The sequence below is a fragment of the Ambystoma mexicanum genome, chromosome 3p (genome assembly GCF_040938575.1).
Source record: "Ambystoma mexicanum isolate Mex_15411 chromosome 3p, UKY_AmexF1_1, whole genome shotgun sequence".
NCBI lineage: Eukaryota > Metazoa > Chordata > Amphibia > Caudata > Ambystomatidae > Ambystoma > Ambystoma mexicanum.
The window spans coordinates 881,819,329-881,844,852 of record NC_090925.1 but is presented as its reverse complement, the minus strand read 5'-3'; the positions used below and the strand labels follow the sequence as shown (position 1 = coordinate 881,844,852).

General features: G+C 48.8%; 1 protein-coding gene across 1 annotated transcript in view; it reads right to left on the bottom strand.

Moving 5' to 3' along the window:
* Window positions 1-25,524, bottom strand: part of EIF3CL (eukaryotic translation initiation factor 3 subunit C like) — a 384,931-nt gene that overhangs the window by 266,444 nt on the left and 92,963 nt on the right. The window contains exons 3-7 of the mRNA XM_069652105.1: window positions 23,935-24,000; window positions 18,734-18,923; window positions 17,170-17,295; window positions 15,971-16,025; window positions 724-836 (exon numbers count right to left, since the gene is read on the bottom strand). Of these exons, the coding sequence (XP_069508206.1) occupies window positions 724-836; window positions 15,971-16,025; window positions 17,170-17,295; window positions 18,734-18,923; window positions 23,935-24,000 (550 nt within the window). The remainder of the gene's footprint in view (window positions 1-723; window positions 837-15,970; window positions 16,026-17,169; window positions 17,296-18,733; window positions 18,924-23,934; window positions 24,001-25,524) is intronic.

Genomic DNA, 25,524 nt, shown 5'->3' with positions numbered 1-25,524 from the left:
ACATCACCTCTGCCATAAGAATGAAGCTACTTTTAACGACAATTTGAACGGGGTTAGAGAGACTTTAAATAACTAGGGGCAATACGTTTTCAACCTTGTTGTGCCCCACTCTCCCTACGGTTTGCCTTGTGGCATTCTGATTGCTGCTTGTTCAGCCGTTTCACTCAATGCTGAAGAGAAGTTGTGTCTCAATTGGCCTCAACAGAAATGTCAGCACTCTTACGTCAAGAATGTACAGACCTCCTAATGGTGGGAAGAAAAACTATTAGTGGCAGTCGAAGTGTGAGGTATGTATCTCATCTGTCTTTATGTAATGCACAACTATCCACCAACCTTCTTGCTTCCTACGCACCGCCACCCTAAGTGAAGTCTGACTGCTCTGCGATTTGTACCCTACTTTAGGATAGACGGTTTCACACCCCTCACCAGACGACTTTCAAAAAATCTCCCCAACAGACCCAGCGACAGAAAGCTACTTCTAAGTATCATGAGAATCCAACAGCCAAGGCAAAAGCGACTGCTCTGAGAAGAGAGACTGAGGGTGAAAACATCCAGATAAGATTTAGAACGTCATCCTGCAGTGCTTTATTGATCTTGGATTCATCTTCAGGGGAAGACTATCTACATTACTAGAGGTTATGGCATTTAGCCCTACTACAATAACCTTATGTTCCTCTGAAACTGTCCCTGCTACTTGATTAGTTAACTCTGCTTATTGCATACCTCCACTTTTTTCAGGAACTTTGTGCGCGTTTCTGCCGTTGGGTCAGGCTTCTTCAGAAAGCTTGTTGCGCTCATCCCTGCATCATCATCATCATCATCATCTGAGGAAGATGCTGGCAGATAAAAGAAGGGATTGCAGACATGAAACCATGTTCTTATGAGAAATTCTGTATGACAAACAGGACACTAGAACAGCATTGGAAGATAAAAATGGATACTCCAGCTACTATGACATGCATTACTCACCGTAATTTCTGACGATTGGATCTGCTTGGATTCAAATGCTGTGCATATGGTCCGACATCCAGTGGTAACCGCAGAGTATTGCATTTCGTCTTTCGAGGATCGAAAGGGGACGTCAGCATAGGCGTGTCTGTAACACTATCCCTATCCCTATCTTGACGAGTAGTGTACCCAACATCCCTCACGCGCCGAGGTCCCTCCGATTGTATTTTTTCTGCCATGAGGAAGCCCAAGGCTAACTTGAGGGAATACATAAAAGAGAAAGTAGTAAGACGTCTGTTCCTTCCACCCAAGCGGGGAGGAAGGGTGGGACATGTGAATCTAAGCAGATACAATCATCAGAAAAGATATTACGGTGAGTAATGCATGTCTTCTGATGCCTGTTAATCGACTTAGAATCACATGCCGTGCATAGACTAGTGAGCAGTACCCGGAGTTGGAGGTGGGTTGTGAGAAGGAACTGTAGTGAAAAGAGGTCTTAGTACTGCCTGTCCCTCCTGAGAATCAGACCTAGAATGAGTGTCCAGGCAATAGTATTTTGTAAAAGTGTGTACAGAACTCCAGGTTGCCACCTTGCAAATGGACTCTAAGGGAACATTTGCAATTAATGCTATGGAAGCCCTAGTGTCTCGAGTAGAATGTGCTCTAGGCTTGAAGGGCAGTTCTTTCTTAGCAAGAGTAACAGTGTGATGCATTTGACTATCCACCTCGAGACAGCCGACTTCGAGACAGGATCCCCTTCTCTGCCAGCTGCCACTGAAACGAAAAATCTGTTTGTTTTCCTCAGTGGTTTTGTTCTTTCCAGGTAAAACATGACTGCCCTGCGCACATCTAACGTGTGTAGGCTCCTTTCGGCCATGTTAGTGGGGTTTTGGAAGAAAGTGGGCAGTTCTATTGATTGGTTCACATGGAACTTGGAAATAAGGAACACGTTACTTACCTGTAACTGTTGTTCTCCAGCATGGGTCTGGCATGGATTCACATGCTCATGAATATTCCCCGTCGTCAGGCTGGGAATCCTCGGTAAAGAAAAAACCAGCATCAGTTTCGTTTCTGATCTGTCTTTCGTAGTAATAACCAATCACTGGTCTCTGCGTCATACTGACCACAGCCAATGACTGCCCTCTACCTAAGCACCGCCTCTGGCAGCCATCTTCAGATTTGGAAGCACGTGAAGTGGCAGTATGACCAAGTGAAGAGCCGCAGAGGGGTAGGCGGGAGGGTTCGCATGTGAATCCATGCCAGACCCATGCTGGAGAACAACAGTTACAGGTAAGTAACTTGTTCCTTCTCCAGCATGGGGTCTGGCATGGATTCACATGCTCATGAATAAAGAATACATAGCAGTACACACATGCACAACCACGGGGGGTGGCAAAGGCTCAACATTAAGCATTACATCAAACTCAACATTAAGCATCTTACCTCCTCACCAGGCTCACCTCAGGCGAACAGGTTGCGCAGCACTGCTTGGCCGACCCTGGACTCCTCCCTGGAATCCCGATCGACGCAGTAGAATTTCGTGAAGGTGTGCGTCGACCTCCACGTAGCAGCCCTGCATATGTCCAGCAGGGGCACACCAGAAAGGAACGCCGTGGTAGCTGCGATCGCTCTGGTGGAATGGGCTCTCGGACGGCCAGGCAGCGGTCAGTTTGCCAACCGATGACAGTACATGATACAGCCGGAGAGCCATCTGGAAATGGAAGCCTTCGAGAGAGCCTTCCCCCGATTGACAGGTCCAAAGTACAAAGAGTTGTGACGTCTTCCGAAAACACTTCGTGCGGTCCACGTAGAACTTCAGCGCTCTAGCCACATCCAGCGAGTGCAAAGTCCTCTCAGCCGGCGACGAAGGCGACGGGAAGAACACAGGCAACACCAAGGGTTCGTTGAGATGGAAGTCCGACGGTACCTTGGGCATGAAGGAGGGGTGCGTCCTGAGCACTACCCTCGTGTCGTGAAAAGTCAAGTACGGGGCCTTGCAGGAAAGGGCCTGGATCTCTCCCACCCGTCGTGCGGAGGTGATGGCCACAAGAAACGCTGTTTTCCACGAAAGAAATTTCAACGGGGCCGAGTGCAGAGGCTCGAACGGAGGTCCCATGAGCTTGGTCAGCACCACGTTGAGCTCCCACGCCGGGGCCGGAGCCTTCACCGGCGGGAACGATCTGAACAGTCCCTTCATGAACTCTTTCACCAGACGATGAGACCACAGGGACGTCCGCCCCGTGGTTCTGGTCTATCGGGAGATCGCAGCAAGATGAATCTTGATGGACGCGTGTGCCAGTCCAGCTTTGGCCAGCGTCAGCAGGTACGGCAGTACCTGGGGAGCCGTAATCCGTAGAGGGTTAATCTTCTGTGCGTGGCACCAGACAGAGAACCTCTTCCATTTGTGTCCGTAGCATTTAAGAGTCGAGGACGCCCTGGCCTTTGCAAGAACCTCTCTGCAGTCGGCCGGTATGTCGTATCCTCCAAACTCTAGCGCTGCAGGAGCCAGGCCTGCAAGTTCAGCGATTTCGGATCGTGGTGGAGGATGGCGCCTCCTTCCCTGGAGAGTAGATCCGCGTCCACCGGCAGCTTGATTGGCGGGGACGTTGACAAGTCCAGAAGGTCCGGGAACCATATCTGCCTCGGCCACGCAGGTGCGACGAAGATCATCCTGCACCGTGACCTCTTGAGCTGGTTGACGAGCCGGATTAGCAGTGGCAAAGGAGGGAACGCGTAGAGGAACAGGCCCTCCCAGGGGAACGAGAAAGCATCGCCCATGCTCCTCGCCTGTGGAAACCTGCTGGCGAAACTCCGGCACTTGGAGTTCGTCGCCGTCGCAAACAGGTCGATCTGGGGTGTGCCCCACCGTCGGAAGAGGCGATCCACTAGATCCTGCCGTAGTTCCCACTCGTGGCACGAGCGCAGCTCCCTGCTGAGTTAGTCGGCGATGGTGTTTTTTATCCCTGCCAGATGAAACGGCACCAGAAACATCCTTTGGGCGACGGCCCAATGCCACAGGTCCTGCGCTTCCTTGGACAGTGCTGGGGACCTGGTTCCGCCCTGTTTCCTGATGTAAAACATGGTGGTGGTGTCGGTGAAGATCCTCACCACCTTGCCCTTGAGGGACGGAAGGAAGGACCCGAGGGCCCAGAACACTGCACGGAGCTCCAGGACGTTGATATGGAGGGACTTCTCCGTCGGGAGCCAGAGGCCTCTCGCGTGCAGATTTTCGGTGTGCGCTCCCCACCCTTCCAGGGAGGCATCCGTGGTCACTGTCTCCTGGTGGTCTGGGGTCCGGAAGTCCATGCCCGCCGTCAGATGCGCGCGGGTGCCCCACCACCGGACCGCTCGGCGGAAACTCTCGTCGAGTGTGATCCTCTCCTCGAAGCCGCCCGTCGTTTGTATCCAGTGTGCGTCCAGGAACTCCTGCAACGGGCGCATCCGGAGCCTGCACATGGGAATGAGGTAGATGCAAGAAGACATCATTCCGAGGAGGGACTTGATGGACCTCACCTTGGCCGCGTCTGAAGCCAACATCCGCTGTACCTTGCCCAGGATGGACCTGGTCCTTTCCTCCGACGGGGAGGCCAGAAGGGACACTGTGTCGAGCTTCGCTCCCAGAAACAGTGCGTTTTGCGCGGGTACCAGGTGGGACTTGGTGTAGTTCACGGAGAATCCCAGGTCCGTGAGAAGTTGGACGGTCCTTGCCGTGTGCTCCACGGCGAGCTCCCTCGTCTTGGCTCGGATGAGCCAGTCGTCCAGGTAGGGGTAGACGTGGATCCCCTCGCGGCGCAGCTGCGCCGCCACCGGTGCAAGGCACTTGGTAAATACCCTGGTTGCCGACCGTAGTCCGAAGGGGAGGGCTTTGAACTGGTAGTGACGCCCTTGGACCACAAATCTGAGGAATTTTCGGTGCCCCTTTAGGATGGGAATATGGAAGTAGGCATCCTCCAAATCCAACGACGACAGGAAGTCTCCTTCCTCCAGCTGACCCAGGACGTGCTGGAGGGTGACCATCCGGAACTTCTGTGCCTTGATGAACTTGTTCAGACGTCGCAGGTCTAGGATGGGGCGCCATCCTCCCGTCTTCTTCTTCACGAGGAAGTATCTCGAGTAAACTCCGGAGCCCCGAAGCCTCTTTGGGACGAGTTCGATGGCGCCCTTCCTGAGCAACGCCTTTACCTCCAGGAGAAGCTGAGGGACGTGAAGCTCTCTCCTGGCCACGGGGGGGGACGCGCGGGCACCTTCTTTGAAACTCGAGCGCGTGGCCCCGGGCCAAGGCGTCCAGCACCCAACGGTCGGTGGAGATGGACTCCCACACGCTGACGAAGCTCGCCAGCCGGCCTCCCACCGGGGTGCTTCGGTGGGGGCCCGACCCCACGGCCGTTTCAATCCTGTTTCGACGAGGCTTTGCCACCTTGACCTCCTTGGCGACGACGGCGGGGTCCTCCAGACTTGCCTCGTCCACTGTAGGCCTCTTGAGACGATGAGCGGGCCGCTTGACGGTAGGTAGAGAAACCACCGCCGGAACCTTTGGAGGCGCCCTTGCCTCTGCTGCTCCGAAAGGGCGTCCGTCGTTGCTGTAGAACCCCAAGGGCCCGGGCCGTCTCAGTGTCCGCTTTAATGGCCTGAAGGGAATCGTCCACTGTTTTCCCAAACAGGTTGTTCCCATCGAACGGCATGTCCAGGACTCTGGTCTGTACGTCTTGACGGAAGTCCGTAGCCTTGAGCCATCCACGCCGCCTAAGGCACACGCCGTTGCCCAACTGGCGAAACCCAGTGTCGGCGATGTCCGTCGCAATAGTGATGGCGTGGTCCGACGCCACCTCACCTTCCTGTAGGATCTCCAGGGCATCCGCCCTCTTGTCGTCTGGTAGGAAGTCCAGCAGGGGAGCCAGTTTGTACCATAGCTCCCTGTCGTAGCGGGCCACGATAGCCAAGGCGTTGGCCGCTTTAATCGTCGTCGCTGCAGACGAGATGACCCTGCGTCCCATAGCGTCCGCTTTCTTCCTGCCCGCCGCGGAGACGACGGAGTCCGGGGTAGGCTGCGCCCGGAGGCACAGGGGGGCCGCGTCCGGGACCCGGTACTTCTTTTCGTACCGGTCTCTTCTAGCTGGCGTCGTGGAAGGGTTCTTGAGGAGGGCGAGGCCCTCATCCCAAATGTCGTCCAGTAGAGGCACTGCGAGGACCGTCTTCCTCTTGGCCTCACGCCGTTGATAAAGGAATCCTTCCTTTTTCTCCTCCTCAGGGCAGAGTTGGAAAAGCTCGGATGCCCTGGCGATCATGGAGTGGAACGATCCAATCTCGTCGGGCGGAGAGGCCCTGGTGGGAGGTGACGACGGGAGATCCTCATCGTATACCTCGTCGTCCGTACCCGTCGCTGCCGTGTCAGTCCCCGTATCATCCCCTCGGGTGGACGGGGAGGAGGGCTGGACGGGTCGCGACGGCTGAAAAGGAGGTGGAGGGTGAATCCTTCTTTTCTTGGGAGGGGGAACACCCAAAGGTCCCGGTTCAGGATCCCCCGACGGGAGAGGCCCCTCCGTCGGCAACGGTAGTCTCGTCCTTATCTCTGAGCATAAGGACTGTATAGCCAACAAAATGGCCGCCGAGTTGTCTTGCGGCGCTGGCAGAGGGGAATCCGACGGGCGATCAGGGGCCCCGTCGGCACCCTCGACGGTGTAGCCTCCACAGGCTGAGCCAGGGCCGCCGCGACAGTATCGATAGAGGGCTTGGCCGGATGGATTAAGGCCTTCACCACCTTAGGTGCGCTCACTGCCTTATCCTTGAGGGGGGGGGGGGGGGGGGACACTGCCTCGCTCCCCCTCCGATGGGGCCTTCGAGCTCGACCGGGGCCTCTCCAGGAGCTTCGCCGGGTGCTCGCCCTTCCTCTTACCCGACCCAGAGCGTTGGCTCGTGGCTGAAGGTGCCGGGGAGGGTGCGCCCCGCCTGGCGCCCGTAGAGCCCGACCGTTCGGCGCTCCCGGTGCCAGCGGACTCGCGGTGCTTGGCCTTGTGTTGGACCCCCGTCGCCGGGGCGTCCTCAAAGGTCTTAGAAGACCGCTCGGATTTCTTCCTTTTCTTCTCGCCTGACGGGCTCTTCCCTTCCAGCCAGTTGGCGAGGCGTTGGTGGCGGTCCTTCATGGTCCGCTCCGACATATTGCCGCAAAACGCACAGTCCTTCTCCACGTGCGTCTTGTCCTCATGTAAGCAGTAGAGACAAAAGGAGTGTTCGTCCTCCTTAAAGACGTTCTGCAGCTGGCATCCAGGGCAGACCCTGAACAGCTTTCCGGGCGTCGAGCTTCCCTTCTCCTGGGCCATGTCCGGGCCCGAGAAGCTTCTGGAGTCCTCCAAAACGTAGCTCGACGAAATCTTCACCCTTGAGGGGCGCATACGAATCCGACACGGGTCCCCGTTGATCGGATGGAGAGTCGGTGGAGCTTGAGGCTCTTTTGACCGGAAAAAACAAAGTTTTGAGAAAAAAACGTGAAAAATTAGCACTAACGCTCGAGAGCAATAGCACGAGGATCCCAACACATGAACGTGCGGTAAAAATCTGAAGATGGCTGCCAGAGGCGGTGCTTAGGTAGAGGGCAGTCATTGGCTGTGGTCAGTATGACGCAGAGACCAGTGATTGGTTATTACTACGAAAGACAGATCAGAAACGAAACTGATACTGGTTTTTTTCTTTACCGAGGATTCCCAGCCGGACGACGGGGAATATTCATGAGCATGTGAATCCATGCCAGACCCCATGCTGGAGAAATGTAGGTGCAAATCGAGGGTGAGTGCGCAGAACCACCTCATCTCTAAACAGTAACGAAAGGGTCCAGTACGGAAAGGGCCTGTAGTTCACTAACCCTTCTAATAGAAGTGAAAGCCACTAGGAAGGCTGTCTTATAGGTAGGTCTTTTAGACTTGCCTTGTGCATAGGCTCAAAGGGGGACCCCTATGAGTCTAGTCAGAACCACATTAAAGTCCCATCCGGGAGCTGGGCTTGAAATGGGGGGGCAGGGAGGGGTGAATCCTTTTAAGCCTTGATAACTGGTATTTTCCACCACAACACCTTTTGCTGTGACGTAGTGTAGGCTGAGAGAGCAGCTAGGTGAACCTTTAGGGAATTAAAAACCAGGCCTGAATCCAGTAAGTGGGTCAGGTACAATACAAAGTGAGTAGGAGAGCAGTCAATGGGATTGACGCCCTTGGCATTACACGAGATAAAAGCGTTTCCATTTACTGGAATATCAGTAACGTGTTGGGGTTTTCCCCGAGTATGTCCATACATCTCCGAGGGAGTTTAAGGTGTCCGAACTATGACCTCAGGAGCCAGGCAGCTAAATCAGAGTATGCTGGCATGGGTGCAGTGTCTCTCCCATGTTCTGAGACACCATGTTGTACGAGCAGGGCAGTTTCATCGGAGGGGAGAGGGACATCTCCATCAGATGAGAACCAGGGTTGGCAGGCCCACATGGGGGCCACCAATATCATGGTCCCTGGTTCTTGGTGCATCTTGTGCACAATCTTGTTGAGTAAGGGAGTCGGGGGATTCGGAGGAAGTGGATGGGACGGGCAGGGCCAGTCAGCATAATCAAATTTCCCATACCAAGTTATCCATGGCCCGTTCACCTTAGAGCGGTTCTGTGGGTACCTGGAGGCGTAATCTTGGCATTGAGAATTCTCCAGAGTTGCGAACAAGTCGATCTCTTTCAAACCCCATCCTGGGAAAACATTGGAGACTATGTCTTTGTGTAGTCACCATTCGTACTCTACGGGCAGAAGGAAATCTCTGCTGAGCACGTCTGCCAGAAGATTAGGAACATCCTGTGTTTGAAAGCCCATATCCAAATGTTTTGGCACAGCTTGGATAGCCCTGGAGAGTGTGCCCCCTTGTTTGTCCAGGTAGTAACATGGCTGTGATGCCGTCTGTCAAGATCAGGACCGGTTTCCCTTTTAACTGTCTGAAAGGCTTTCAGTGCTTTGAATACCGCAAATAGAACCAACAGATTTATGTGGTTGCATGCTACTTGTGGGAACCACACGCTGTGCGCCGTCTGCTGAAGCAGATGAGCTCCCCACCCTGTGCAAGTGATGCGTCATCAGAATGGCTTCTACTGCGGGGGTGATGGTCTTCCCCTTCGAGATTTTTTGCCTTGACCACCACTGCAGAAAGAGAACTAGGGCTGGCGAGACATCTTCCCATTGTCCGCTGGCCTGACACCACTGGCTGTTGAGTCACTCTTGCATGGGACGCATGCGCAGACGCCTGTGAAAAACTAAGTAAATGCAGGACGCCATCATCCCTAACAGCTGCATGGCTTTGTGTACCGTCACTTCCCGACTGGCTACATACCGAGGGATGTGAAACGGCATGTTTTGAACCCTCTCGTTGGAGGGGAAGACGAGGCCGTCTTTCGTACGAATTAGAGCCCCTAGAAACTGTTTGAATTCACTGGGGTCTAGGCTGGGTTTCCTCTTGTTGATGGAGAATCAAGGTCTATTGTCTTCTGAGTGTTCAATAGGCATGTTTCGTAGGACTCCCCCGTTATGAGCCAGTCGTCGAGATAAGGGTAAACCAGGACGGATAGTCAGCGCAGGTGTGCTGCCGCTTCTGCCAGTATCTTTGTAAACACCCTCTGTGCATAGGCAATGCCAAAGGGGAACACTTTGAACAGATAGTGCTTGTCTTCCATCATGAACATTAGGTATTTTCTGTGCACTGGCAACATTGAAATATGAAAGTATGCATTTTTCATGTCCAGTGTTGCCATGTAATCCTCCTGTTTCAACTGCAGGATTACTTCCTGTAAAGATACCATACAAAACTTTTGAGGTTTGACAAACTTGTTAGCTGGGCGCAAGTCTAGCACAGGGCGCATGGTGAGCTCCTTTTAGGGTACAAGGAAGTACACTGAATAAATACCCTTGTTTACCTTTAGAATAGGGACGGCTTCTATGGCGTCCTTTCGGTTAGGCCAAGTTTGAATGCAGTACCCTCTGGGAACACTACAAACAACTATGACTAGAGGTATAGGCAACCCAACCTTTGCTATAAGTTTGTACTACACAGTTTTGGTAGCGTGTTGAGCAGCCAGGCTTACATCAAGAGGGGACATGTGAGCAGGAGTGGAGTTACAAAGATTCACAGTTACAGGTATTCAAATAAACTTACACTCAAGGTTAGTGAGAAGGGAGCAAAATAATAGTAACATACAAATACACTTCAATACTGTTTCTGAATCAGACAAGACCCTTTTGGGTTGGCCCACAGAAGCAACCTACACCCACAGGCGACTTCAGTAACAAGGGTGCTGGCGACATTAATATCTTACTGTTGGCATTCAGAACACTTAAAATTGGTAAAAGGCAAAGGTTATTAGAAAACAAGAGATCACCAATATTCTTAAGCAGGGCAAATACTTTCAGATCCTCTTAGAAGAGTCATACAACTCAATAGGCTACGCCAAAGTCAATGGGCAAAAGTCTTTGTATAAGATGCAGCACTTCAGGTAAGTAAATGGAAAGGTCTTTGAACAAGTTCTTAGGAGTCTTTGATAAAAAGAAGAATCAAATGTAGGGCCACAAGCCGATTAGCCTTGTGAGTTGCAGAAGTTACAAGCACTTCCACAGTAAGATGCAAGCTCTTAGACTTGTTTTACAGTACCATAGAAATGAAGAAAAGATGCAGCAGACGACTTCTGTTCCTGTGCAACTCTGCAGGTCTCACTGTTCCTGGGCCTCAGTCGTGGGGACAAGAGGAGGGATGTCGGGAGACTCCTGCAATGCACTGGGACTGGCACAAACAGGCAACTGCCAACTTCACTTTCAGTCGCCGTTTCGCGTTTCAGCTTCTTGTGGCCACTGCAAAAAACACGGTTCCTGGCTGTTGAGGTGGGCTTTCCTTGCTTCTGGAGTCCTGCACTCTGTTGAGGGGGCTCAGGCTTGGTCAGTCTTTCATCTTGGACGTCTGTAGGATCTTCCAAAAGCTCAATGCCAGCTTAAAAGCAACGCACACCATCTGGTGTTCCTCTCCCTAGCTCTACGGTTTCCAGCAGCAACTCTGGAAATTCAACCAGCTCCGAGATGGATGTCCAAGTGGCTTACTTTGGAGTGTATCGATCCCACCAATTCAAAGGGAGAAGTCGTCCTTGCAGGGGCTTCTCTGTCGATGCAAACTTGGCAAGTTGGCACTGCAGCAGGGCTTCACCGGGCAAACCAACGGTCCAGGGGTTGCAGCAGACGTCCTCTTCAAGCTCTTCTTCGGTTCCTTCATCCAGTGGTCGACCCTGCCTTCCAAGCCAAAAGACACGCCTTTTTTTCAGTTCTCTCCCATTCATTCCAGCCAAGCTGTCACTCACCCAGCAGGATGGCTGGCCTTGCCTGACAGTCAGCCAGCCAATCACCACAGAGTGCATTTGGGTCTTCTGGGAGACTAAACAGAGGGAGTTTGGGCACCTCCCTCACTTCCTGCCTACCCCAGACACTCTGGAGCCAGAGGCGGGTTTCACTCAAACACTGCCAAAGGCGAAATGAACAAAGACCAAACCTGGTTTGGCACGCAGAGAAAATCTCTAGAAGGTCCTTTCCAAAGACATGGTGAAAAAAGAAGACCGGGGGCCATTTTTAATCAAAGATAGCTCTCTGCCATTTTGAAAAAGATGGCTCCCGCGGTTGCTTTAATGGAGGCTGCGAACAGCCACGGTAAATGCAAACCACGGTAGTTCAAAACAAAGCCACTGCCACCAGCCATTCAGTGAGGAAAGGGTAACATAAAAATGTTACATGAGGATCTAGTCACAGGGGATACTAAGTAATCTCTCCAGCACTCAAGATAGTGTGGTGCTGGGTCTAGAAGTGACAATGGTAAGTAAAATCAATTTCACTTTACTGCTCTGTAAAACAGTCGTTTTTCCCACAGAATGTATTTAAACCTTGGGAAATCTGGAAAACTTCCCTGTGTCGCTGCACAGAAGGTGCCAAGTGACAATTGTAAAAGATAATGCCTATGGAGTTTGTTAGACTCCATAAACAAAAGAAACAGTGTAGAAAAATCAGATTAAAATACATGAGAGAGTGGGAAAAAGAGTCACACTCCAGGTAAATACATCAAGTCCTCAAAATCCAGCAAAGTTGCTGGGGGTCTCTAAGGTGTAGGCAATTGGCACATTTCTGAGAATTCTCCCTAACACTTTCTAGAAGGGTCTGCACCTCTTGCAGTAGGATTTGCAGGTGGTTCGGCATCAGGTGTCTTGATCTTGGCAGTTTGTATTGGTGTGGTCGGGCAAATTCTATATAGTACCCATGGGCTACCGTCTTTAGTACCCACCCGTCTGTTATACCCCTCCCATGCGATGAGGAGGGATGTTATACGCCCCTCGACCGGGGTTGCATGGGAGGTGACCTGGATCTGCAGGTCATTTCTGACCAGAGGCCAGGGCGCCTCTAGGGTTGGAACCTCGTCCTCCACCTTTCCCACGCCTGTCCTCTGGGTGGATAAGAGGCGGGGGTGTTAGACCCTTGTCCCAAATTCCAGTTGTTTCCTGCATTATAATGTGTCTGGGAAAAACGAGATTGCCCGCGAAAGGACTGACAGGAGCAGCTTACTCTCAGGAGGAGAGGGTTTCTGGGTAATCCATTGAAGGGACTTGAGTGTCTCATGCTCTTTCTTGGCGGTTTCCAGAGCATCGTTCACTGCCTTACCAAACAGGTTGGTTTCCTCAACGGGTTTGTTAATTAGTGACGCTTGGGTCTCTAGCTTGAAACTGGAGTTCCTTAGCCATGCATGTCTCTTGAGCAAGGTACCTTGTGCCAGTGTTCTCCCCGCCGTCTCGGCAGCGTCCAGAGTGTTTTTGAGCACATTCTAGTTCACCTGCTTGCCTTCAGAAACGATGGCGAGCAACTTGGTCCTTGCACTTCCTAGAGGCCCTCTTGTAGAAAGTTCCACTGGACGTCCACATAGCTGGCCAATCGCGTGGTGTTATTGGCTATACGGGTGGTAAACGCAGCAGGTGGATTCCTTATCGGGTGGTGGCTCTGTCGACCGGGGAACACCAGCCAGTTTTCTAGTGATGGTAACCACTAAGGAATCCAGAATGGCATGACCCTTGATATAGGCAGGGTCAGTCGAAGAAGGCCGAAAGTTTCTCCACTCTAGAGTTTACCGCCCTGGTCTGGGCCGGTGTCAACAAAGATGCCAACCTCCTCTTGATCGAGTTCAACAAGGGGATGGCCTGGCTGGCCAAAGGTTTTTCTTTGAGTATATCCTCCACGAAATCAGAATCTGGTAAGGCCTCTTGAGTGGCGATCTGATCGTCCACTGGGGAGGCTTGCCGAGCTGGAATGGAGGGGGGAATCTAAGCACAGGACATGGGGGGGGGGGGGGGGGGGAGTAGGGGACGTCCAGGGCTGAGCATCAACCCGACGGCTGTCCTCCCAATTGTCCATAAGACCTGTGTGATCATCCACGTTGTAGTGTTCCAGAAAGGTGCCATCTTCATCCTGATCATAAGTGTCCATAACATCTTCATCTGTAATTACACAAGTAAACTCTTCATTTGGATCCTCCTCCTCCAAGGTCCTTTGAAACTTAGATACAGGGGTAGAAGGAAAGTCTTCAAGGTCTCTTGGGAGCAAGGGCCTCAAAATAGGAGACATTTTTCTAATCTGTCCATACACCCCTCAAAGGCTCCCTGGTCCATGAGGATGAACCAGAGGGGTCCAGGGGAGGAAAAGGTTAATCTTCCTCGCTGTGGCAGCAAGATTATTCCCCTAATGTGCCTGGCAAAGGCACAGGACTCTCAACATAGTCCTGGCAGGTTTCTGGGCGCTGTGGTGTATCTTCTCTCTGCCGTTCTTTGTGTTTCACCGCCTCCATTGACCGCTCCTTCAGTCTAACTGCCGAAGTAATCCTAGCGATGCTGTCGGCAATGGTAGGAGAATACGGGCGGTCTACTGGCTGAACCGGAGGCAGAGCAGAAGATTGACGCCACTGGATAAACTGGGGGCTGAGCGGAGGATTTAAATCGCCACCCAGCCCTTAAGCAGCGTCTGCACGACCTCCTGGAGCGCTTCGACGTCCACGTGTCTTTTGGTGTTAGCCCCCTTGACTTTGGATTGCCAAGTCGCAGGCTACGACTGCGGTTGCGGGGAAGGCTGCCGATCAGAGGATCCCGTCAGTTCCGTTGGCGCTTTGGTATGCTTCGACACAGTCACCGAAGTAGAACCTTGGGTTGTGCGTTTGGTGTTATGATCGGGTGCACCCCTGCCACCAGGTGTTTTCCCTGTTGTATGACTCGCGTCATACCTGGTGGGGTCTGGTACGGGCACGGGCGTCGTGGACCCAGCGTGGTTCGCAGTTAGGTCAATGGACCTCCGACATGGAGGCCTGGTCATTGCTAGTTCCACCCCCCCCCCCCATCACTTTCGGTGGTCATTCAGCCCGCGACATGCCGTAGGCCGCCCACAGCTTTAAGCAGCACTCTTTAAGCGTTTGGTTTTAGGGCCCAGGAGTCTACAGGCCACGCTACTCGCTTCTTTGTGGTCGAGGGGCAGACAATTGTTGCACCATGCGTGCTCGTCCTTCCAAGGATATTTGGCCCTGCACAAGGGACAAAACCTAAATGGCGTCTTTTCCAAAGTGAAAGACAATTAGAGCGATGACGAAACACAGGGAGCAGAGAGGGTGAAAGAGGAAAGGCATACTTGTAAAGAATGTATCCACCTCCACCCCACTCTCCCTACTGTGTAGGCCGTCCGGAAGGCCCGGCCACATGGACGGTAGCACCGCCGGGATCACCAGGCATTGAAAGTCCAAGCAGTCTTCGGCGTTGTTTCACAGGATTCAACAGTCGAAGAGACTTCATGAGAATAGCGACAAGTCATATATATAGTTGATAATAATGATAACAACGGTATCTATGTAAGAAGCTCTGCATTAGGTCAACCAGTAATCTGGGCGAAAAAAACAATCTGAGGGACCTCGGCGCGGGTGGGATTTTGGGTACACTACACGTCACGATAGGGACGCTTATGCTGACGTCCCCCTTCGATCCTCGAAAGACAAGATGCAATACTCTGCAGTTACCACTGGATGTCGGACCATATGCAAGCAAGTGATTCTAAGCAGATTACAAGGCATCAGAAAATTATTTTACATTATACTTTACAATTTGCATGGTGTTCCTGATAAGCTCTGGGTATTAGATAACACATGGAAATGTGGTGGACAATGGGAAATCAAGAGTTTGGAGCAGTGATGTTCCAGAACCATTGTTTATACTGTGTAGTAAGCAGATATTTACTACCCAGGCAAGACTTGTACCTTGCCTAGCCCAAAACCTGATAACCACTCAGTTAAACCACCCACCAATAAGGGAGCAGGAGAGAGGGGCTTGGAAAAGTCCTGTTAACCTGGCTCCTCACCAGACAACCCGTACGTTGATCCACTGCTTTGCAGCAAGGGCGCCATGTAGGATTCTGACCTTAACTGTGGCTAAGAGGGGATAAAGGTGTAATTTTAGAATAATTGGGCATTTATAACATGCTTCATACCCAGAGATCGAACCTGTGTTGCTCTGCGTCCTCTTGCTTCCAAGACGAGCGCATTGCCCCTGGGCTAACCTCCGCAGACAGTATGAATGAGATTGTAGAGTGTTTGAGGAGAGACGGGTGGGGCTTAAGAATCTGCAACAATTATGGATCTGAATATTTAAATTGATAATTTGTAGAATAGCATGTCTTACTTAATTAGATATCCTACTTGATCAGAAAAACAGATAGGTGCGAGTTCAGAGTCATGTCTGGGAATTATTAACAGGGCTGTGAAGCAAAGTGGAGGGCAGTAGAAAACAGGATAGTGTATAATGCCCCAAGAAAGATAGTATAGATGGAATCTAAGAAATACTAGCTAGAACAGAGGGAGCATCCCAGCAAGGAAGGGGCATAAAACTATAGACATTTTACATGGACACAGGCAGGAGGAATTGCAGGAGTTCAAAACTAGGCAGCTATCCCCAACAAGTAATCGTTACCTTCTGAATCTTCTTCGTTCTTCTCCTCCTCTTCATCAGCAGACTCCTCTGGATTCTGGGAGGATAAAAAAAACAACAAAAAAAGCATCAAATTTGTGGGGGCTGTTGACTTAAAAAAGTAACCCTGAGGGTGATGCACCAAACGGATACAAGCTATTGCCTCATTTTGTATTTGTATTTTGTTTATTTGTAAAGCATACCAAGCCCAAAGGCATCTGGGAGCATTTATTAGGTTTACAAGGTTACATATTACAATAGGCAAACACATATGTACATGGGCATAAATACAGATTACATTTACAGCGCTGCATCTTACATTACGAGTGCACAAAAACATAGTTACAGAAGATTTACAGGTAGACATATTGTGTTACATAGTTACAGTAGCGAGCATGGGTGCCTAGAATGAAAGGCTAAGTGTTCTTGCACAAGAAGCCAGATTTTAACTTTGCTTCTGAAGATGTGGTACGAGAGTTCAGATCCGAGTGAGATAGGGAGTGAATTCCATAGTTTCACAGCAAGCAGGGGGAAGCTACTTTCCCATGCCTTTTGAAGCTTGAACGTCAGGATTTTCAGGCAGTGAGCTTGAGCTGATCTCACGGGGCGGTCCGTTGCGTTACATGAGAATAGGTTGCACAAGTAGGTGGGGGCACGGTTAGTGAAGCAGTTGTGTGTGAGCGATAGGGATTTAAAAGCAATTCTTTGGTTGACCGAAAGCCAACTGAGACTGCGTCTAAATACGGAGATGTGTTGGGCTCTTGTAATGTTCAGAGCTGTCCTGACAGTGTTATTTTGTAAAACCTGCAACGTTTTGTTGTTTTCGTAGGCTGGTCCCTAGATGGATTACAGTAATCAAGTTTTGAAATGACTAATGCTCTAGCTATGGTGGTGCAGTTAGTGGTTAGAAAAGGTCTACATGCAGTGATTACTTCACATGTGTGGCCCGTGATTATGAAATTGTGTTTGTCTAGGGAAAGAATAATCACAACCTAAGAATTCTAAACAGATTTTCGATGCCAGTAGGGACCCCAGCAGTCAAAATCAAATTAATTTGTGAACCAAACCACAGGTGTCTACAGTTTGCTGCGAGCAATATGGATCGTCTGCCTCTAACATTATTTGTCCATCAAGACCAGACGTAAAATGCAATAGGGTAGCCAAACTTGCTTTCAAGTGGCGATCACAGACTTCCACCTCACCTGCTTGTAGGCAGTGATCTGTGTCTCAAAGTCCCGGTTGTATTTTCGGATTTTCTGACGCAATGTGCTCAGGGCCTTGGCATTGTTCTTGTTCATCTTCTTTTTACCCTCCTTATCCTCCCAGATCTGAAAAAAGTTAAGACAGTAAGATGCATAGGAGAAAGATGCATAGGAGACTGAATCGCAAACAATACATACTGAGAGGTAAGAACACATCACAAGAGCGAATGATAACCCTCTCAATGGAGAACCCAGACTAAATTCAGACTTTAGGACCACATTTTCTGATGCAAGGGATACTGAATGATCATATGGGGTTTCACGATTAGTTGTTCCACATTGTAAATGCTGCAATAGGTGTTAATACCCTATTTCATGGTACTCAATTTACTGTGAAATAAGGAAAGGATATTAAACCGTCCTGAGCACAAATGTCTAGAACGAGCCTTAAACGTCTTGGCAGTTATTAATACTCAAAATCCTATTTTGAAAAAGCCTGAGAGGCCGAAGTTCGACCCACAGAAGTGGCACAGCTGAATTAAGTCAGAGATTTAACTAGGGTGCACTAATGGTACCACTTGCTTCAAAATTCGTTTATCAATAAGGTAAGAAAATCACTAACTTTAGGTGCCCTGGGTCCAACCCTCGCGACAGAGGGAATAAAAAAAGAAATAATCCCAGTTCAGACGCACTGATGAATAACCCAGTCACTCTCACGGTCAAGAATAACACCCTTTTATATTTTCCATAAAATGTATTATGAACAAAATTGGTTCAAACAAAAATAATGTATACAAGATCAGTAATTTATAGATGAACAGCAGGTAGCCGTCTTGTCAATGAAATTTGGATCAACAAAAATGATTACTCTTCTCACTTCATTATACGGAAGAGATCAAACAAAGGATTTCAGATTTCTCCTAATGTACACTAAGTTTGTACGTCTGTTTGTGGGTGTAGAGAACAGTTCTGGGTCAAATCCAAGTAGTACCACATCAGCAAAACTACATTTCTCTATGGGGTGCTTCCTGTTGCCATCACACTAAGCGTTTTGGGACAAACTGTTCCTTCTTCAGTATCTATTCTTGTAATCTATACAGGATATAAGAATGATGGTTCTTTTTTTTCTTATAATTTAGTTTTGCTGATGTGGTACTGCTTGTACTGGGTTATTCATCAGTGAGTCTGATGAGCTGAATGTGCACTCATTGGAATGTCCGGAATAAAAGTATTTAAAAAACATGATTTTTAACTTTCCTACAAATGAAAGCCATCTGAAATAATTACCATGTCAGTCAGCACAAAGAAACATCTACACAGACGCATTTTAACAAGAAGCTGGGCCATAGAACACATCGTTGAGAATGCAGTGATTTGCCAAGGTTTCCAAGTAGGGCGTTTTCCCCTTTTGAAAGTAACTCTCACTAAACGTAATAGTGGTGGTGGTGGTAAATAGGGCAAGGCATGGCAAGTCATGCTAGCACATGATGCTACACCCTGCATACAGGTTCTAGATAAACCACTGGATGTTGCCACCTTGTACTTGGGAAAACGAGATTCTCACCTCATTGAGATAATCCTCCAGATCGGCCAGCAGCCGGATGTAGAACTTGGGGATGCCTTCCTTGTCCACAATGGTCTTGGCCTTGGAGTAGGCCTTCCACAACAGCTCAAATTCTTCCAGACACTTGGTGACATCTCGGATCTTCATGGCATTACGAATAGTTTTGATCAGGTTAGCCAATTCATCAAACCTATTGCGCAAGCGTGAAAGGAGTCAAAGAACATTTTAAGAGGCAGATGAAGGAAATGATGCACTTGGCTAACACCGGTCCCCTAGTGAGTGATTGTGGTCAATATGTACAGTATTGAAACATTTTAGTTGGACACAAATAGGATCAAATTCTGCATTTCATTTTTAAAAATGAAAAAAATGTAAAGCATTTTTTTAAGTCCTCCCTTTAATTTCTGCTCTGATAAATGTACTGGAAACAGAGACTACATTTAGTAACAATGTGTGTAATTCCACATGAACTATAACTGGAAAGTATTGTGGTGGAAATGGTAATTGACACCCGCTGTATTATACTAGGTGGTTGGGAGTGGTTATAAGGCTCTAGGACTGGGGTGAACAATATACGGCCCGTGGGCCAAATGCAGCCCTCCATCCAGTGATGTGCGGCCAGCCAGGAAGGTTTACTTTCGCAATGAGATACTGCCCACTTCAAGCAGTTGGCCACATTTCATTACATAATAAACAGTTTACCAGGACCATTACTGGCTAGAGGGCCAGCAGTGGAGACGGTAATTTGTAATGGACATTTTAACAGATTGGCAGCCTTTCTTCCCAACCGTGCCTATTTTAACATTTCCCCACATTCCTTCAAGAGAAATTAAGCGGCTGAGCAGACACGTCATTGCCCTTTGAACTGCAAAGTGACTTTAATTATATGCTAAGTCATTGCCGCTGCACTTGCATAGTGACAATTGATATTGATATTTTATTTGTATCGTGCTCTAGCAAGGGCTGGGCTGGGTTTAAGGCAAACAGACAGGACAAGCAGATAAGTGCAGAAAAGGGTAGGTGGAGGGCGGTTTAGGGACAGTTTTGGGACTCTAGAGTTACAGATACAGTCCCCAGTGCAAGGAATTGCCAGGAGGCAGTGCGGGTGGGTGACAGGGTGAGCCAGTACCTGGGCCCGAAAGTCAGAGGGTGACAAGATCAGAACAGTTCAGCAGCGGAAAGGAGAAAAGGCAGAAGCAAAGAGGAAGGTCTGGAGGGGATTCCAGAACCACAGATGGTTCTCTTCAAGTTTCAGAGTGGCAGGCAGGCTGTTCCAGAGGGAGGCCCCAGCCAAAGACAGATCTACCCCGAGCTCATTTCTTAGAAAAACCACTGACCCTGAGGGAGTTCGAGGTGGAGGAGCAAAGAGCTCGGGAAGGAAGGTGTTTACAGAGGGAGAGCTGAAGCTATTTTGGGGCCAGGCCCCAGAAAGCCTTGTGGACAAGGCAAAGGGTTTAACCCTAGCAGCCACTGGGAGCCAATGAAGAGATTTCAGGGCTGGAGAGATACGATCACAGCACTTGAGGCCAAGGACAAGTCTTGCAGTCCTGTTCTGGATAAGTTGCAAAGGGCGGATAGTAGAAGCAGGTAGATTTAGGAAGAGGCTGTTGCAATAATCCAACCGAGAGAACCAGGGCTCGAAAGACAGTGAGCTTCTGGGGGAAGGCGAGGAAATGCAGAATACCTCTGAGGAGGTGCAGTAGGAAGTTTGACTTTTTAGAGACATCAGAGATGTGGGCAGAGAAGCAAACCCTGGAGTCAAAGATGACCCCAAGGCTCTTAGCCTCACAGGTGGGGTAGGAAGAGGACCAAAGGCCCAATGGCCAATTGGAATTAGATTCAGTGTGTGTCACAAAAGCTTTGATTCAACACTCGATTAGCAAGGTGGGAGTGGGGGGAGGAAGACAAAATTTCATATTTATGCCACAGTGTTATTTTTAAGTTAATTTGCGTGAGCATGCTATGGAGTGAAATGGATTGGTGATAATTTGGTAAAATTACAAAAAAAGAGGGAACTAGGGCAAGGGCCTCTGCAGTGTTTTATGACGGATGTCCGCAATGGTTCTTTTGGGAGTGCCCGGAACAGAAGCAGATTTAAAAAGATGATCAGGGATTTATACTCGCTGTAAAAATGCAATGGGGCATTAAACCAAGCTGTATAATAAGGTTTCGTCAATCTCTTTGCTGTTCGGGGAGAAGGGAGAGAAGAGACAGACAGACATAGTAACAGGGAGGAAGGGGGACATGTTCGTTTGGGTGAAATTTATGGTACTGAATGGTGTTGCAGCCCTCCGCACTTGCAAATGAAGTGGTCATCTGCTGGCGATAACCTAACATGGGTGACATTTTTGGGACGTGGGGGGAGGGGGTTAGTGGGGTTAACATACTTGGGGGTAATCATCATTACTCCTAGTTCGGTTCATCCTAGTCACAATACCTGCTCTCCGTGGGCCCCACCTTCATGACCAGGAGCTTTTATTGTTTAGTTTTCCTTGTTTCACCCCTTGCTCATGCCGTGTGGTCACCCCTCAACTGCTCCACTCAAAACATTAGTAGTCCGGCCCACGACGCAGCTTCAAAAAGATAAATTCAGCCATCTGAGAAAACCAGTTGTACACCCCTGCTCTAGGAGGTCTAAATGTATGGAGAATTGTGCTTTAAAGATTGTAAATCTATTTTTCCTTGGGTTAAATTGTGCTTCCCTTCTTAATCGTCCCACACCCCACCATGTGTTGAGCCACCAGGTCTAGAGCCTTTTACATGTACTAGGGTGGAGATGTGTCTAGGACACTGCCCATTGCACCTAGTTGTGCAGACTACTAGGTAACTTTGTTCAGTTGTATGGTACCCTGCTTTTCCCCACCGTTAGTTTACATTGGCACAAGTCCCACATATCAACACTGGGTTAGGCAGGTTATTTTATACATTTACATAAATCTTTTTAATACCGTGTATTATTGCAGTACTTATTTAACCTGATAGTTTATGTGTGTGACTTTATTAAAAGTATATTTTTCAGTAAGTGTCATGTATTTTCTAGATGTATGTGTATGGGCTAATTTTACCTCTTTAATCAACCTACTACCCCCTACCTGAGTCTCACGCCTTGTGGCTTGGACCACGATACCCACATTTTCTTAACACTCATGATCACCAGTGGACTTGTCCATAAAGCGGCCTGATGAGACGTCACAGATGGGGGTCCCTGCTGCAAGGTCCTGCCTGCTGGAGCCTCCTTAATTGGCTGTTAGAAGTGGAGCAAAGGTGAGGGTAGGTACCAGCCCATGCATCCAAATCCCAGACCTCGGACAGGTCAACACAGGACTTGCACCGTCTATTCCATTTGCATGGCGCATACTGCCCACAGCTTTTTACAGCCCAGCCCCGCCCCATCCCCTTGGCTTGAATGTCTGGCAGGCCTAATAAATGTATGATACACCCGTCAGCCCCCTGGCTTCCACAGTTTACTGTATGCCTTGTAGCCGATGCGGTTTGGTCAAATCACTTTGATCCCCTCATTGTCGATCAGGAGTACTCCGCACCAAAAAGAGGCAATGGTGCGTCAAATGGCATCCAAGGTTTTCCTCCTTCTCGAAATTGCAGCCAACCGATGGTGGAAAACGGGTCCCTGAACACGTTGGATAGGCATTGTGTGACAGGGATTCTGTATGTTTTTTGAATTTGAATAAATGTAATAGGCCAAGCCAACCACTAGATGACCTAGACTGCATTTGAATCTAAACCGGTTCACAAACCTCTGCTGTGTATTTATGTAGATAGGGGTCTTTTGTCAGGTGTAGTAAACATCTCAATGAGTTTCTGTATGCCTTTTTTATTACTTGGCTGTCTTCTGCCTTACTGATCTGTCTGTATTACTTGCAAGAGCTAGACAAGACCAGTGCCAACTACGCTGGACTCAACTCTCCCACATGCCTGGTTCTGACTCTTACCCCTCACCCCCCCTTAAAGTTTACATTTTCATTCATCCATCAAAGGGCCAGATTAAGCACCCAGTCATGTTTGAAACCTATCCAAACATCTGTCCACAGGTATCTGCTTAAAATTCAAGTTTTAGTAAGTACTCATGTGAAAACTGCACAGAGGAAAAAGTAGTGAAAAAAAAAATACTACGCATATTTTTGCTGATTAATACAAATTCAACATGTTAGGTGTATATATGAAATGGGTTTAGGAAAACGGTCATAAAACTGGCACTTTCAATTTGTACAATAACGACATACCATGCGGTTTTAGAATCAGAATGGTATTTGCTCTATTGGGCGTTGTATGTAGATAGTAAGGTATGACTGATTTCTTTCATAATTAGGTAAACATGTAGCACTGTTTTTCAGAATGGATATATGAATTGCTGTATTCAGCGTTCTGTTTTTTCAGGAATTTAACAAATCAACAGTGGCCCTCCTTTACAATAACCATAATTGTACAAAATTTCATATTTGCATAATTGTAGGCACAATTTCAGTCTAAATCAAGACAAGGACACCTAGCAAGATCCCTATTAAGTAAAATCCTCAGATTATGAGCAAATCCCAGATTGCAGTTACATTTATCCCAAGTGCAGATACATCTGCTCTGGTACTCAAGTGTCTTCTAATACATGTGCAAACACTTCCAGTGAACTATCATTTGTATTTTGGATTTGATGCCACTAAATGAGTCACATGAAATGCTCAACTGAAAGCCTGCTGATAAAACTAGTTTCAATACCCTTTTCTCACCCCTTAACCTAAAAGCAGGTACTAAATCAGATGGTACATAGATTACAGATAATTCAAAAGAGTACAACAGTTGTTTATTTTAACACTATGGACACTACCTCTTCATGCGATACGTACACGCCACTGAGGAGACTTTCTAGCAGTGTTGGAAACCAGCCGGCCTACTGTCAGGCACTCTGCCTCCCGCCCAAGGTAGAACTTTATACTGCGCATTGGCTGTGGGGAAGGTACTTAAAAAGCAATACAAATCTTGTCACACTGCACAGGACTCCTGGAGATTACTTGCGCGGCTCCGAGTTGGTAAATCTCACAACTTAATGGTCAAGGATGACTGCAGTACACCCAATTTTCTCGACACGTAGAATGTGACCTTGAGCAGCCATACTTTCAGAATGCCACATACTAAACATCTTAATTCAAATCCTAGACTCCTCCATGACAATCTCTTCACACAGCACTCACCTCTTGTCTTTGGCACTGCGCACAACCCGCTTGGTGTCCTCCTCATCATCACTGAGCAGGACAGGTCTAAAGAAAAGAGGGAGTGAGGGGGGACATTAAGATTTGCTCAAGTGAAAAACAGAAGATGAAGGCAGCAGCCGCATCAAAGGGTCAGGACTTCAAACAAAGTAACCATTCAGTCCTAATCGAGTGAGGAGGACCATTTTTCTGTGAGAGATGCAAAGGAAATCTAAAATGACATTAGACAGCGGAAATCACATGTGTGTACAGGGTTGAGGGCTTGAAAAACAAAGCAGTATATTTACAGAAATCGGATCCCAGTAGGAAGAGCACATCAATTGACTGCACTCAGTTTAGCATGTAGCAGAGAGTCTGTACCCATTCAAACCTTAGCCTCGTTTTGGGTAATCACTTCATTAATAATGTTTATTTCTGATACTAGCTGTTTGAATGGATTTCTAAACTCTAGCCCGATGGACAGATGTTTAGGTGGCCACCCTTGTTCGTGAAACAGAGGACACTTCTGGAAAGATAGGCATGGTTGCTTGGAGAGCAGTCAAGGCTAAATCTCAAGAGGAGTGATTGTGATTAGAGGTCTTTACTGAGCACACACAGCAAAATACCAATAATTACCATCAGACAGAAGTATACGAAAATAAACTATTTACTAGGTCCAAGAATAAACACAAATGAATAATGTAAAGCAGTAGCAAAATACCACCCGAACTTAAGTCCAGCCCTATTGTGCTCCATGTTCGATGCACGTGTTAAAGCTTGGTCGTGTGTAAACGTCACAAAGTACCTTTTTAGAGGACTGGAAAAGTTAGGTACAGAATTCTGAAGAGTGAAAATAGGTTCCAAGAGTCAGGGGAGGATCTGCTGTGATGAACAAAGCTATTCCCAACTTTGAGAACTTTAGGAAGCTGAGGCTACCCAAGCCAAAGAGGACCTCAAGGGATCCTCCACGAGTAAAATGGTAGGGCTGTACAAGGAGCCACACTAAGTGGTTTCAGTACTCCCCTTCAGTACTCACCACCCTTAGTTCCGTTTTGGTCTAAACTAGGTAGGTCTGGAAGGGGTCGTCAGATTTCCCACCCTCCGTTCTGCTTTAAAGAACACAGGCGCTGCAGGTGCGGCTCCAGTTTGCAACAGGCGCTGTATTTCTCGATTCGGTTGAACCAAGGAAGCACTGAAGCAGCTGGTCTTGGGTCACAAGAAGGAACGCAGGAAACCTGCCTTCAGCAACCATCAGTCGCACAGTGACGCAGGGGCACCAAACTCTGGCGATCTGGCGCAACCTTCTCTCTCGCAGACCAAAGCAGCTGGGACATTTTTGGTGAAAAGGTACCGTACAGTGCAAGTTAGGATTCCCACGTTTAGAGTCAAAACTGGATGCCGCAACTATCCTGCACGGTGGGCAAGGTTCAAGCTGGACAGTCCAATGGATGACCCAGGGACACTTCCGAACAGGCTCTTTTGCAGGGCAACCAGGAGTCGTCATGATTGGTCCCACCACTCCAAAGGTTCGAAGCACCTACTCAAGTCTTCCGAGATGGAGCGCAGGGCTTTATTGGGATAGCAGCCGGCTCA